Source organism: Bombina bombina, chromosome 7, assembly GCF_027579735.1.
Source record: "Bombina bombina isolate aBomBom1 chromosome 7, aBomBom1.pri, whole genome shotgun sequence".
NCBI classification, from domain to species: Eukaryota; Metazoa; Chordata; class Amphibia; order Anura; family Bombinatoridae; genus Bombina; species Bombina bombina.
The window spans coordinates 182,372,648-182,388,824 of record NC_069505.1 but is presented as its reverse complement, the minus strand read 5'-3'; the positions used below and the strand labels follow the sequence as shown (position 1 = coordinate 182,388,824).

The 16,177-nt window shown below is 42.0% G+C and overlaps 1 protein-coding gene across 3 annotated transcripts in view; it reads left to right on the top strand.

The window, feature by feature from the left end:
* INCENP (inner centromere protein) overlaps positions 1-16,177 on the top strand; it is a 133,551-nt gene that overhangs the window by 37,252 nt on the left and 80,122 nt on the right. For all 3 annotated transcript variants that reach the window (XM_053720460.1, XM_053720457.1, XM_053720458.1), the window contains exons 3-5: positions 7,541-7,651; positions 8,208-8,890; positions 16,099-16,135. In XM_053720460.1, coding sequence (XP_053576435.1) covers positions 7,541-7,651; positions 8,208-8,890; positions 16,099-16,135 — 831 coding nt within the window. The remainder of the gene's footprint in view (positions 1-7,540; positions 7,652-8,207; positions 8,891-16,098; positions 16,136-16,177) is intronic.

The following is a 16,177-nucleotide window of genomic DNA, read 5'->3' as shown; positions in this document are numbered from 1 at the left end:
GCTCTCCCTTTCGAGTTGGCCACAGCTCCCAGAATTTTCACGGGACGCAGCGGTTCTAAGGCCGCGGGGCATAGCAGTGGCACCCTATCTGGACGATATCTTGATTCAGGTGTCAACTTACCAACTTGCCAAATCTCACACGGACATCGTGTTGGCTTTTCTAAGATCTCAAGGGTGGAAGGTGAACATAAAGAAGAGTTCACTTATCCCTCTCACAAGAGTTCCATTCCTGGGAACTCTTATAGACTCGGTAGACATGAGAATTTTTCTGACTGAGGTCAGGAAATCAAAGATCTTAACCACCTGCCGAGCACTTCATTCCATTCCTCAGCCACCAGTGGCTCAGTGTATGGAGGTAATTGGACTAATGGTAGCAGCAATGGACATAGTTCAGTTTGCTCGCTTGCTTCTCAGACCACTGCAACTATGCATGCTCAGACAGTGGAATGGGGACTATGCAAATTTCTCCTCAGATAAATCTGGATCAAGAGACTAGAGACTCTTCTTTGGTGGTTGTCACAGGATCATCTGTCCCTGGGAATGTGTTTCCGCAGGCCAGCATGGGTCATAGTGACAGACGCCAGCCTATTGGGCTGGGGTGCAGTCTGGAATTCCCTAAAGGCACAGGGTGTGTAGACTCGGGAGGAGGCTCTCCTTCCAATAAATATTCTAGAACTGAAAGCGATATTCAACGCGCTTTGGCCAAATTCATAAGATACCAGTTGGACAGTATCACGACTGTAGCATATATCAATCATCAAGGGGGAACAAAGTTCTCTAGCGATGATAGAGGTTTCTAAAATTTGATGGGCAGACTCACTCTTGCCATCTATCAGCAATCTATATCCCAGGAGTGGAGAACTGGGAAGCGGATTTTCTAAGTCGACAGGCTTTTCATCCGGAGGAGTTTGCACAATTGATTCATCAATGGGGCACACCAGAATTGGATCTGATGGCATCTCGTCAGAATGCCAAACTTCCTTTTTACGGGTCCAGATCGAGGGATGCTCTAGCAGTACCTTGGTCGTTCAACCTGGCTTATGTGTTTCCTCATTTTCCTCTCCTTCCTCGTCTGATTGCCAGAATCAAACAGGAGAGGGCTTCGGTAGTTTTGATAGCACCTGTGTGGCCACGCAGGACTTGGTATGCAGACCTGGTGGAAATGTCATCTCTGACACTGGAAACTGAGACAGGACCTTCTCATTCAAGGTCCGTTCCATCATCCAAATCTAGTTTCTCTGCGGCTGACTGCCTGGAGATTGAACCAGGGGATTCTCTGAGTTGGTCATAGATACCTTGATTCAGGCTCAAAAGCCTGTCACTAGGAACATTTATCATAAGATATGGCGTAAATATCTTTATTGGTGTGAATCCAAAGGCTACTCATGGAGTAAGATCAGGATTCCTAGGATTTTGTCTTTTCTCCAAGAAGGATTGGAGAAGGGGTTACCAGCTAGTTCCCTAAAGGGACAGATATCTGCTTTAGCAATTTTACTGCACAAGCGTCTGGCAGATGTTCCAGTCGTTTTGTTAGGCTTTGGCTAGAATCAAGAATGTGTTTAAACCTGTTGTAGTTTGAATTTAGTTCTTCAAGGGGTTCCGTTTGAACCTATGCATTCCATAGATATTAAGCTTCTATCTTGGAAAGTTCTGTTTTTTTGGTTGCTATCTCTTCGGCTCGAAGAGTTTCTGAACTATCTGCATTGCAATGAGACTCGCCTTATCTTGTTTTCCATTCTGATAAGGTGGCTTTGTGTACCAAACCTGGATTCCTTCCTAAGGTTGTTACTAATAAGATATTAATCAGGAAATTGTTCCTTCTCTGTGTTCTAACCCTTCTAAGAAGGAGCGTCTTTTACACAACTTGGACGTGGTTCGTGCTTTGAAGTTTTACTTGCAAGCGACCAAAGATTTCCGTCAAACATCTTCTCGTGTCTATTCTGGAAAACGTAGAGGTCAAAGCTACGGCTACCTGTTTCTTTTTGGCTGAAAAGCATCATCCGGTTGGCATACGAGACTGCTGGACAGCAACCTCTTGAAAGGATTACAGCTCACTCTACTAGAGCGGTGGCTTCCACATGGGCTTTTAAAAAACAATGCTTCTGTTGAACAGATTTGTAAGGCTGCGACTTGGTCTTCCCTTCATACCTTTTACAAATTTGATACTTTTGCTTCTTCGGAGGCTATTTTTGGGAGAAAAGTTCTTCAAGCAGTGGTGCATTCTGTTTAGGCATCTGTCTTGTCCCTCCCGTTCATCCGTGTCCTGTAGCTTTGGTATTGTATCCCACAAGTAAAGGATGAATCCGTGGACTCGTATCTTATAGAAGAAAAGTAAATTTATGCTTACCTGATTTCTTCTATATGACGAGTCCACGGCCCGCCCTGTCATTTTAAGACTGATTATATTTTTTTATTTTAAAACTTCAGTCACCTCTGCACCTTTTAGTTTTTTTTTTTGTTTTTTTTTTTTTAGTCTTTTTTTCTTCCTATACCTTCGGTCGAATGACTGGGGGTGGAGTCAAGGGAGGAGCTATATAGAAAGCTCTGCTGTGGTGCTCTTTGCCACTTCCTGTTGGCAGTAGGATAATATCCCACAAGTAAAGGATGAATCCGTGGACTCGTCGTATCATAGAAGAAATCAATTTATCAGGTAAGCATAAATTTACTTTTTTCTTTATTAGTGGGGCTCTCTGTAACTTTCTCCGGGAGATAAAACAATCATGCCGCCCGGGAGATAACCGTTGTGTCTCCACCCACAAAGGGCCGTTCTTGAAGGGATGTGGCGCGCTCATTCTTTTCTACCCATTATACAGAAGAGGGTTAATCTGAATGAGGTATCTTTTATGGTGTAGCTTTTTATTGTATGGCTCCTTGTTATACCTTGTTAGTTTGAGGAGTATGACTGGTTTTACATTTTTACTGAAAGGGGTCAGTTAACTCCCGTTAGTCGCATCTAATGTAAATATGGCGACCGGGAGAGTGTGTACATTACGCCCACGAAGGGCGGGCTTATCTCTGGCTTTTTTTTTTTTTTTTCTCAGCGGCGCAGTAGTAAGGACTATATGCTGGCTGTGTTCACGAGAGGCGGAGCTTGGAACAGTCTTTGGCTGTGCTCGTTTCCTGATTTCCTTGACTGATGCAGCTCTTCCCCCTCTGTGTCCGGATAGCGTTGCCATTGCGCTCCGGATTTGGTTTAAGATACGTGGGGAATGAGTATTAGAGTACCCCTGCAATCTTCTCTGAGGTTAACTCTGTATTGTGTGCTGTTGCATTGCTTCTGCTCTTATAGTGTATGGTATGGTTGTTCAGTGAACGGCTGACAGTATTTACATATAGTAACACATAAGTTCACAAGGACGAATTGCCTTTGCCCTTAAAGAGACAGTATTATGTGAAAACTGTTTAACAATAAAGTGAGAATTTATCCTTATAAGGCTGTGCTGTTTGGCCTGACTATGGTCATTTTAGCTGCAATTCTCTTGTGTCCCACATATTGTTATGGCCCACATGCAGTGCTCTGCGCATCCTCTAACCACTTTTTTTTTTTTTTTTTTTTCACTATTGTGGGTCTAGGATTTTTATGGCTGCATGCAGTGCTCTGCGGTTCCTTTCAGATTTTATATGGAATTGTGGCACATGACATTGCTTGTTTCATGTTATTAGCAATGTTTTTTTAACAGCAATGTTAACTTTTTTTTTTATTATTGTTTTCTGCACAACAGAAAAGTTTATTTTGAAAAAAGACGGTGTTTTCCACTTTTTCTAAGACCCTCTCCTCTTAAAGATATTACAATTGGGGAGTATGTTGACGATGGTCATTTTACCACATTCCTACAGTGTCCACAACATATTAGGGCCCATGTGGTGTACTTTTGTGGTCTAATTTGGGGGCTTGCAAACTCGAGTGTTTGCATGTTCAATCCAACATGCTACTGCAGTGTCATTTTCTGCTGTCCCTCATGCATCCTGTGTTTTAACAAGTGGAGGGCTCCAACCTTTTTTCTAGCATGCTATTTTTCATATGATATTCCCTTCTCAGCTAAGGAGGCTGGATAGTCATTCCTGGGGTTAGAAGGGATCAGCTGGGCTACGAGACTTCCTAACAGGGTAGCTGCTTCTTTCAATGATTCAGAAAGGGTTGTACTCCAGGGCTTCCAACCACTTTCAGCTGTGTCACCGTCACTAGAGCGACGGCAATTTGACTGCTGTACTTTTCCAATTAGAAAGTCCTATGGATAAATCCAGGATATGATTAAAACTTATGAGTTTGCTAAATTCGACTTTTCTGCAGATCGCTAAATTTTGCTGCCTTTCGAATTTTCAGGGAACCACCCCTTCCTCTTCTAAACTGGAAGATATATATTCGCAAGCCAAATCTACCTGGGGCCACTGCGCCCTGGTAGATTTGGTCTGGGGACTCTGCTAGCGGTTCTAAGACTGGGGTTTTGCAGGGGCGCCTTATCTGGACAATATTCTGATCCAGGCGTCTTATCAGCTGGAAAAATCTGTTACCGACATTGTTCTATTGGCAGGTGAATCTGGAAAGGAATTTGCTGACCCACTGACAAGGGTTCCTTTCTTAGGCACTTGAATCAACTCTCTATCCATGAAAATTAAAGATTCTGCACACATGCCGAGCCCTTCAGACCAATCCTCGGCGGTCAGTGGCTCAGTGCATAGAGTTCTTTGGATTGATGGTAGCGGCAATGGACATCATTCAGTTTGCTCTGTTTCGTCTCAGATCTCTGCAACTGACCATGTTAAAGGACCAGTCAACACATTAGATTTGAATAATCAACAAATGCAAGATAACAAAACAATGCAATAGCACTTAGTCTGAACTTCAAACGAGTAGTAGATTTTTTTTTATAACAAATTTCAAAGTTATGTATATTTCCACTCGCCTTGTACCATGTGATGGCAATCAGCCATTCACAAATGCATATACGTATAGTCTGTGAAATCTTGCACATGCTCAGTAGGAGCTGGTGACTCAAAACGTGTAAATATAAAAGACTGTGCACATTTTTTTTTAATGGAAGTAAATTGGAAAATTGTTTAAAATTACATGCTGTATCTGAATCAGGTAAATTTAATTTAACCTGAGTGTCCCTTTAAGTCAGTGGAATGGAGATTATACAAATTTGTCTTCTCAAATAATTCAAGATTAGAAGACAAGGGACTCTCTTCTATGGTGGTTGTTGCTGGATCATCTTACGCAGACCCTCATGGGAGATAGTTACAACAGATACCAGCCTGCTAGGATGGGATGCAGTCTGAAACTCCCTGAGGACCCAGGGTGTATGGACTCTAACAAAGTCTATCCTTCCCATCAGTATCCTGGAGTTGAGAGTAATATTCAATGCACTTCAGACTTGGCCTCAATTGGATTAGGCCAAATTCCTCAGATTTCAGTCGGACACCATTATGACTGTATCTTGCATCTATCATCAGGGAGGAACGAGGATTTCCTTGGCGATGACAGAAGTAGCCAAGATAATTCAGTGGGCGGAATCTCACTTTTATCTGACGGCGATCCACATCCCAGGTGTGGTTAACTGGGAAGCGGACTTTCTGAGCAGACGAACTTTTCATCCAGGTGAATGGGTACTCCATCCGGAGGTCTTTGCCAACCTGATTTTCAGATGGGGCAGGCTGGAGTTGGATCTTGTGGCGTTTCGTCAGAATGCCAAGCTTCCGAGATATGGGTCCAGGGATCCCCGGGCCGTGCTGATAGATGCCTTGGCAGTACCTTGGTCTTTGTCTAGCTTCTGTGTTCCCTCCATTTGCTCTCCTTCCCCGGGTGATTGCTCGAGTCAAACAGGAGAGGGCATCGGTGATCCTCATCGCTCCTGCGTGGCCTTGTTATGCCGACCTGGTGGACATGTTATCTCAGACACCATGGGAGCTTCCATTGAGGAAAGACCTTCTCATTCAGGGATCCTTCCTTCATCCGAATCTAGTTTCTCTACAGCTACCTGCTTGGAGATTGAACGCTTTATTTTATCTAAGCGAGGGTTTTATGATTCGGTCATGGATACCTTGATTCAGGCACGTAAGCCTGTTAATAGAAAAGTTTACCATAAGATATGGCGTAAATATCTTTATTGGGGCAAATCCAAGGGCTACTCATGGAGTAGGGTTAGGATTCCCAGGATTTTGTCTTTTCTCCAGGATGATTTGGAGAAAGGGTTGTCGGCAAGTTCCCTAAAGGGACAGATTTCTGCTTTGTCTATCTTTGTTACACAAACGTCTGGCCGATGTTCCAGATCTTCAATTTTTTTTTGTCAGGCTCTGACTGGAATCAGGCCTGTGTTTAGACCAATTGCTCCTCCTTTGGAGTTTGAATTTAGTTCTTACAGTTCTTCGAGGGGTTCCGTTTGAACCTATGCGTTCCATAGATATTTAGTTATTGTCTTGGAAAGTTTTTTTTTTTATTTTTGGTTGCTTTTTCTTCTGCTCACAGAGTATCCGAACTTTTGGCATTACAATGTGTTTCTCCTTATCTTATTTTCCATTCGGATAAGGTGGTGTTACGAACCAGTCCTGGTTTTCTTCCTAAGGTTGTTTCAAATAAGAATATTATTTGGGAAATAGTTTTTCCTTCCTTATGTCCTAATCCTTCTAAGAAGGAGCGACTGTTACATAATTTGGATGTGGTGTGTGCCTTAAAGTTCTACTTGCAGGCGACTAAAGAATTTAGTCAATCGTCTTCATTGTTTGTTTATTGTTTTTTCTGGGAAACGTAGGGGTCAGAAAGCTACGGCTACCTCTTTCTTTTTGGCTGAAGAGTATCATCCGCTTTGCTTATGAGACTGCTGGACAGCAGCCCGCTGAACGAATTACGGCTCATTCCACTAGGGCTGTGGCTTCCTCATGGGCATTTACAAATGATGCTTCTGTTGAACAGATTTGCAAAGCTGCAACTTGCCTTCTCTTCACGCTTTTTCCAAATTTGATGCTTTTGCCTTGTCTGAGGCTGTTTTTGGGATGAAAGTTCTTCAAGCAGTGGTGCCTTCCGTTTAGATGCCCTGTCTTGTCCCTCCCCTTTTCATCCGTGTACTATAGCTTTGGTATTGTATCCCACAAGTAAGGATGAAATCTGTGGACTCATCGTATCGTAAAAGAAACAAATTTATCAGGTAAGAATACATTTATATTTTTTTTTTTTTTTTTTTTCTGAGTCATGAAATAACTTTTGGGGTTTCATATCTCTTTAAAGAATTTGTGCATTTTATTACTCTAAAGTATTTTATTTTGAACACCTGTCCCTTGTAAGCTTAACCCACAGTAGTTAAGGAATAGACATACAATAGCTTTTGATCTGGGCATGGCAGATTGCTGTGACTCGAGAGCCCTGTCCTATTCGCGATACGCAGTGTGTTGCGGCTCCAGCTGGGACTTTTATGCCTGAAAGGGAACTAAACCAAGATTATATCATTTTGCAGGTCATGATTATAGATCTGCTTGTTCTCTAGCACATTATTCCCAGATATCTGCTTTTTCATGCTTAGTGATCCTTAACTGTTATCTTCCTCAGTGACTTCAATGCTGAGCCAGAACTGATGCCAAAGACACCATCTCAAAAGCGCAGACGGAAAAAAAGGACATCAGTAGTGCCAGATGAGAATCATGACCCTAATGTGCGCAGGTATGATATAGGCCTTGTGCACTGTATTTTTCAACTCCCCCCTGCCATTAAGTGTCTGCTCTAGCTTAAATTGTTCTTCTTGGGAATCTGGCTCTTAAAGGGACATTGTACACTAGATTTTTCTCTGCATAGATGTTTTGTAATTTTTTTTTTTATTTTTATTTTATAGCTCACCCTGGGGTGTTTTTGTAACAATGTATAGTTTTGCTTATTTTTAAATAACATTGTGCTGGTTTTCAGACTCCTAACCAAGCCCCAGAGTGTCAGATGTATTCTGTTGTTTAGACTCCAGCTTGCTCATGTTTGTGTAATGAGTCTTTTCATATGCAAGGGAGGGGGGTAGTGTTTTGTTCGGCTTTCCCAGCCCCTACCTATGGGTGTCCCAGCCTACCCTCTTATCAACAGTGCTAAACTGGGGCTTCTAAGTAAGTTTTTAAAAGGTTTTATACTGCATTTTTAGATCCGTATCTGTGCATATTATTTATAGTGTCTATTACATAGTTATATGAAAACTGGTGTATATTGTCCCTATAAATATTTTCACTCTATCTTGTAGGTCTTCTCGTAGGCGAAGCAGTTCCAGTTGGAGTACATCTGTTCGAAGGTTGTCAACAAGAATACAAAAACCAGTTGATGCATCAATTCAGGAAGAGCCTGAAAAACCCAAACGAATGACAAGGGCACAAGCACAAACCAGTATATTGTGCCCGTCTGTACCAGAGAAACCTTTACCAGAATCACCCAAGGTGTCCCAAGACTTGCAGGTCAAGATAACTGCTGAGGAGCGTAGGAGTGCAGACTTGCAGCTTGCTGATGCTATACCGAATACAGAAGAGAAAACAGAGGAACCAATCCCTGAGATATCCATCTCCTCTTTGCCAGTGACCCCTGATGCAAAATGCCACAGCATAGCCAAGTTAAGTTTGACCAAAGCATCTACGCCAAAGCAGGATGAAGATGTAACTCAAGCAGCTAAACCACAGCCAATCGAGCTGGATGCAGAACAACCATTGGATCCCAAAGACAGAACAACACCTACAGGCTCTAGATCTGATCGCCGTTCAGTACGTCGCAGCTTGGTGGGCTGGCAGTCAACTAGCCATCGTGCCTCACTTGTCACACAGTACTCTTTAGCAAGCAAGCGTGAAAGCATGACCCGCGAGGCAGTGCGCAAATCCATGCGACGCTCTATTTCAAAGAAAAGGGCAATGGAAAACTCTTCTTCTAGTAGCAGGAGCTGTAAGTGGTCTTTGTTACTGAGCTTCATATATTCTCTGTCTGACATGTACAACAGTGCTGGTGGTTTAAACACTGCGTTCTATTGAACACGATTATGGCTTTTCGTTCATATAGATGTTTCCGATGCAGTTTATTGCAGGTAGACTTGCTTATATAAAAAAATATAACTATTGTATTTTATGCGATTCAGACAGAGCAAAACATTTTTAAGTTAACACTTTACTTTTATTATATTTGCTTTGTTCCCATAGCTTTCTTTGTTGAAGAGATAACTAGATTAAAGGGACACTGAACCCAAAAATTTATTTTTTAAGACACGATTAGTCCATGGATCATCTTAATTACTAATTGGATATTCGCCTCCTGGTCAGCAGGAGGAGGCAAAGAGCACCACAGCAGAGCTGTTAAATAGCTCCTCCCTTCCCTCCCACTCAAGTTATTCTCTTTGCCTACGTTAGTGATAGGAAGAGGTAAAGTGAGGTGTTAGATTAGTTTCTTCAATCAAGAGTTTATTATTTTTAAAGTAGTGCCAGTGTGCTGCTTTGTTCTAGGGTGTAGCCGTAGTCCATATCGGTCTCTACAGTAGAGCTTTTGGTGGCTTTAGAGCAATGGGAACTTGTGCGACATAATTCTCACTGTGCCTCCCCATACTGATGCTGCCCTGACTAAGAAAACCTGAAGGAATTTTACTCAGGACTTTCGTTTCTTTCCAGGTCCATGGGAGGGTGAGGACCTCTTAAACCTGGGTACTGCCTTGCTGCCAGGCAGACAATGAGGTAAGTGCTAACTTGTATTTTCTGGGGTACGGACACAGACATGTTGGCACTTTTAATATATACTAATAATGGACACAAGATGACATTATCCCTAGGAAGTGTTGAGTCATGGGCAGTTTCTGCAGGCACTGGAGAAGTGGCTCTCATGTTTTTGTGTTAGGTGCAACAGGATGGCAACTCTCAACGGCTTTATTTTAAGTTAGCAGCCGATCGGGAGGTTTGTTTTTGCTAGGCAGCTAGTCTCATTATGTTTAATGGCTATCTCCTTCTCCCAACGGCTTGTTTGTAATTCTAGCTGTATGGGAGGTTTAACTTGTTGCGCAACTAGTCCGGTTATATTTGCTGACAAATATATAGTCTAGCCGACCGGGAGGTGTACTTGGGGGAATATGCAATCTGCTTACAATGTGCGCCATTCGTTTCCTGCTCCCGGCTGGTCTATTTATGACATGAGTGATACTGTCAGGAGGTTTGTTTGTTACGCCCACGATAGGTGGAGTTGGTCTACGCGTCATTGCACACCTTTTTCCCCTCATAGTCCGGAGGTTAATTACGTTACGCCCACGATGGGCGGAGATAGTCTACGTGCCTTTATCATACATAGTCTGGAGGTTTACTGGTTACGCCCACGATGGGTGGGGATTGTCTATTACATTGTACGCATAGCCCGAAGCCAGATGTGTCGGCTGGTGACCATGGGTCTCCTCTGCTGCGTTTGATAAGCAGAGGATTCTCATTATATATTTAAATGATTTTTTTTTTTTCTTATGAAGTTTGACAAGCATTCCCAATTGTATGCCTACTATTGGTACTTTCCTATCTGTGTGTCACACGCCTCAGCAAAGCTGAGCTGTGGTCTGGGGTTTTTCACTTATGGGCTATAAAGCATTATTTTTCCCTAAAATAAAGTATTTTATTTTACCATTTAAAGTCACAGTAACATTAAAATTTTATCACTTATCAAATTTGTTATCACTTGTCCAAAAGATCTCTTTATATGTTAATAAAGTTACTTTTAATTTTTATGTGATCAAAAATGGGAATAAGGATGTTACATATACTTTATGCTTTGCCAAACAAGACTTTCTGTTCTGGGTTTTACAGTTCAGAGAGAAACCTTTTTCAGAGCCAAAATTGTCTCAGATGCTGTTCAAGATGCATTCTGACAATGTTCAATATATTCTGAAGCCTTCTCAAGTGTCCTAACAAAAAAATATTTAGCATCCATTCAACCAGTGTCCTGCGCTTCCTCCACGACGACTCCTGGAGTTACCTTGCAAGACATTGCTTCCTTCTTGTACTAGGCAGTCCAGGATGCGTTGTCGGTTTTCCCATGCTGCAGGGAGAGTGCAAGAGGAAAACTAGACATTCAATGAGCATGGTTTTATGTCAGTTGTTGCTATCTCAGAAGCCTGAGGATACTTTGGTAGCGCCTGAGAATAAATCCTCAGATTCTGACGGTAGAATTTCTCCTGCTGATACTGCAGTGGTATCTTTCTAGTTTAAAGGGACAGTCTACACCAAAATTTTTCTTATTTAAAAAGATAGATAATCCCTTTATTACCCATTCCCCATTTTTGCATAACCAACACAGTTATATTATTATACTTTTTACCTCTGTGATTACCTTGTATCTAAGCCTTTGCAGACAGCCTCCTTATCTAAGTACCTTTGACAGACATGCAGTGTAGTCAATCAGTGAAGACTCCTAAATAACTTCACGGGAGTGAGCACAATGTTATCTATATGACACATGTGAACTAGCACAGTCTAACTGTGAAACTTTCAAAATGCTCTGAGCTAGGAGGCGGTTTTCAACTGTTTAGAAATCAGTTTGAGCCTAGCTAGGTTTAGCTTTTCAAAAATACCACCAAGGGAACAAAGCAAATTGGATGATAAAAGTAAATTGGAAAGTTGTTTAAAATTGCATGCACTATCTGAATCATGAAAGTTTAGTTTTGACTTTACTGTCCCTTTAAGTAAGACCACCTCAGTCTCTTACTTATGGAGGTTTTAGCTACTCTGGAACGACATCTTGGTCGTGTTTTCTCAGATCATTATTAAAGAGAGAACGGGTATCTCCTTTTTCTCCATTTCCTATATTGAAAGAGGGGTTTGCCTTAGTGGACTCCTCAAACAAGTCTCCGCAGACGGTAGGGTTACTTTCCACACTAGCTAGGAAACGACCTATTCCCATAGAGGATAGTTGTTCCTTTAAGGAGCCAATGGATATAGGGGGGTTGCTCAGGATGGCAACCTAGATAGATATGACTACCTTATGTGGCAGCATATAAGTTATCTAATTCTATTCGGACCAGATATTCCTCTTGAGGAATTCCAGAATAAGTATTTCTTTCTGTTAGCTACTTCCCGTCAAGTTTTAAGTGGGAGGTCTAATCTTTCAGGCTTACCATGTTGGCTCGAAAATCTTAATGGTTAAGATCTTGATTTGAGGATGCGTCATCTAAGACTAGTCTTTGGCGATTCCTTCTTTTTTGGGCCTAGGTGTCTGAAGGTGAAGGTCATCCCTACCTCTACCTAAGATTTATTTTCATAACTTTCAGAAATTCATGGGAATTTTTTTCTATTCCTACGAGCTGGAGGATAGTTCAGTTCTTGAGACTATCTGTAGACCAGACAAAGGTGTGTTTGCTCTGTGAGACCTCTCCGAGAGGAGAGTTATAGTTCCTGTTCTGATACAGGAACAGGCTCTGGGATTTTACTCCCTTTGTTCGTGGTTCCCAAAAAACCTTCATTACATTTTAGAAGACAAATTGATCAGAGTCCCGTTCTTCTAGATGGAAACTATTCGCTCCATTCTCCCTTGATCCGAGAGGGTCAATTTATGTCAACAGTGGATTTAAAGGCTGTGTACTTGTATGTTCCTATTCACAGGGATCATCCTAAAGTTTGTCTTTCTGACAAATCACTACCAGTTTGTCGCTTTTCCTTTCAGTCTTGCCTCATCTCCCAGAATTTTCACAAAGTTTCTGGGATTGCTGTTGGCGGTGCTTCAATTCCGGGGCATTACAGTGGCACCCTATTTGGACGACATCCTAGTCCAGGCGCCATCATTTTATCAAGCAAGATCTCACACGGACATGGTGTTGTCCTTCAGTTACCCTTCTTGGGAACTATATTAGATTCCCCATCTATGATGATTTTTCTGACAAGGGTCAGGAAATCAAGTTTATCAATATTTGTCTAATCCTTCAGTCCACTACTCGGCCATCAGTGGCTCAGTGCATTGAGGTAATCGGACCGATGGTGGCAAGGACATCACGTTTTCTCGGTTCCATCTCAGACTTCTGCAGTTAGACATGCTCAGGCAATGGAACGGCGATTATGCGGTTTTGTCTCCTCGAATACAACTTGTTTCTGGATCATCTGTCCCAGGGACTCTGTTTTCACAGACCTTGGGTGATTGTGACAACGGACACCAGCCTTATAGGGTGAGGAGCAGTCTGGAGTTCCCTAAAGGCTAAGGGAGTTTGGATTCAGTCAGTCTTTTTCCTATAAACATTCTGGAGCTGAGATTGAAATTTAATGCTCTTCTGGACTAGCCTCAGTTAGCCTCGGTTCAGTTTATCAAGTTCCAGTCGGACAACATAACTTCAATGTCCTACATCTATCAGGGAGGAACGAGGAGTTCCTTAGCGATGACAGAGGTAACCAAGATAATTCAGTGGGCGGAGGCCCATTCTTGTTGCCTGTCGGCGATCCACACCCCATGGGTGGACAATGGGTAGATGGACTTCCTGAGCAGGCAGACCTTTCATCCGGGGGAGTGGGAACTCCATCTGGAAGAGTTCTCAGAATGCCAAGCTCCTGAGATACGGCTCGAGGTCCAGGGACCCCTAGGCGGAGCTGATAGATGCTCTGGCGGTTCCTTGGATCTTCAGGCTAGCATACCTAACTTCTTCATTTGCGCTTCATCGGGTCATTGTTCAAATCAAGCAGGAGAGGACGTCGGTGAACCTCATTGCGCCTGCTTGACCTTGCAGGATTTGGTATGCATATCTGGTGGTCATGTCTTTTCTCCCACATGGGAGACTTCTGTTGAGGAGGGGCCTTCTAATTTAAGGGTCCCTCCTTCACTCAAATCTAGTTTATCTGAAGCTGACTGCTTGGAGATTGAATGCTTAATTTTATCCAAGCAGGGGTTTTCGGACTCGGTTATAGAGACCATGTTTCATGCTCGTAAGCTGTAACTAGAAGGTTTTACCAAAAGATTTGGCGTAAATATCTCTATTGGTGTGAATCCAAGGTCTAATCATGGAGTAGAATTAGGATTCCTAGAATTTTGTCTTTTCTCTAAGAAGGGTCGGAGAAAGGTTTATAGACAAGTTCCCTAAAGGGTTATATCTCAGCCTTATCTATTTTGTTACACAAACGGCTGGCGGATGTCCCAAATGTACAATAATTTTGTCAGGCCTTGGTCAGGATCAGGCCTGTGTTTAAACCAGTTACTCCTCCATGGAGTCTTAATTTTAGTTTTCAAGGTTCTTCAAGGGGCTCAATTTGAGCTTATGCATTCCTTAGATATTAAGTTGTTATCTTGGAAAGTTTTATTTCTTTTTGCTATCTCTTCTGCTCTGAGTGTGTCAGAACTCTCTGCATTACAGTATGAGTCTTATCTTATTTTCCGTTCAGATAAGGTAGTTTTACGTACCAAATTAGGATTTCTTCTTAAGGTTGTTTCTGATCGGAACATTAATCAGGAGATAGTTGTGCCTTCCTTGTGTCCTAATCCTCCTAAGAAGGAAGGACTTATGCACAATTTGGACGTGATCCGTGCTTTAAATTTTTGCCTGCAGGCGACTAGGACTTTCGTCAGTCTTCCTCTTTGCTTGTGTTTTCTCTGGAAAACGCAAGGGACAGAAAGCTACGGCTACTTCTGTCTTTTTGACTGAAGGGTATCCTACGTTTTGCATATGAGACTGATGGACAGCAGCCTCCCGCGAGTGTTACGGCTCCTTCCAATGAGGGCTGTTGCTTCCTCATGGGCATTCAAAAATGTAGCTTCTGTGGAACAGATTTGCAAGGCTGCTATTTGGTCTTCTCTTCACACTTTTTCAAAGTTTACAAATTTTACAATTTTGTCTCGGCTGAGGCTGTTTTTGGAAGACAGGTTCTTCAAGCAGTGGTGCCTTCTGTTTAGGTTCCCTGTCTTGTCCCTCCCGTATCATCTGTGTACTCTAGCTTGGGTATTGAATCCCATTAGCAATTAAGATGATCCGTGGACTCATGTCATAAAGAGAATTTATGCTTACCTGATAAATGTATTTCTTTTTTGACACGATGAGTCCACAGCCCGCCCTGTTCGTTTTTAGTTTTTGGTTTTTTTTGTCAGGTTGTGGGTTATTGTAGACTTCAGACAACTCAGCATCTTGGCTTTTCCTTTCTCTTCCTAACTTCGGTCGAAATGATTGGAGTGGGAGGGAAGGGAGGAGCTATTTAACAGCTCTGCTGTGGTGCTCTTTGCCTCCTGCTGACCAGGAGGTGAATATCCCATTAGTAATTAAGATGATCCGTGGACTCATCGTGTCTTAAAGAAATAAATTTATCAGGTAAGCATACATTTTTTTCGTGCTTCAGATATAGCAGCAACTTTCTAATTTACTCCTATTAAATTTTCTTCTCATGCTATCTTTATTTGAAAAAGGCATCTAAGCTAAGGAGCCAGACAATTTTTGGTTCAGTCCACTGGACAGCACTTGTTTGGGTGATTTTATCCACCAATCAGCAGGAACAACCCAGGTTGTTCATCAAAATGGGCCGGCAGCTTAACTTTCTTGCTTTTAAAATAAAGATACCAAGAGAATGAAGACAATTTTAATAGGAGTAAATTAGAAAGTTGCTTAAAATTGCTGCTCTGATTCACGAAAGGAAAAAATTTGGGTTTAGTGTTTGGAGCGCTACAGTACAGAATATAGTGCTGCCATCTTGCAAGAATGTTATCCATGAGCAAGAGCAATAAACTGCTGCTAAAGTACCCCAGACATGTTCGTACTTCTAAGCTTACATCCCTGCTTTTCAACAAGATACCAAGAGAACAAAGATAAGTAAATTAAAGCATGCAAGTTTAATCTGTCTGAATTGTGTCCCTTTAATTATGTAGTAAAATGGCTCTTAAATTCATCCCTTTAACGTTAATTTAAGTTTCTTTGTTAAGCTTCATAGAAATACATGAAAAGGGTTTAGTAAAACACTTCTATTACAATATTTTTATCTAAAGTGTTGAGACGCATCTATTTGGAACGGTTGTTGATGAATGAGTCTTAATGTTATGTAAAGACTCCTAACTTTAAAATGTTGTGAGTTTATGTAAAACGGCTGAACGGTTCCTGTTTATACTAAACAAAAACCTGTAAAATTCTCATTGCAACTAATTAAAGCTCAGGGTACTTCATTTTGTCTTTGTTCCTACAGACCAGAGCTCCGTAGATGAAGACACAATTAAAGTGAGGTGAGTGAGGTAGCACAGGAGGGAGATTTACAGTAGAAAGTA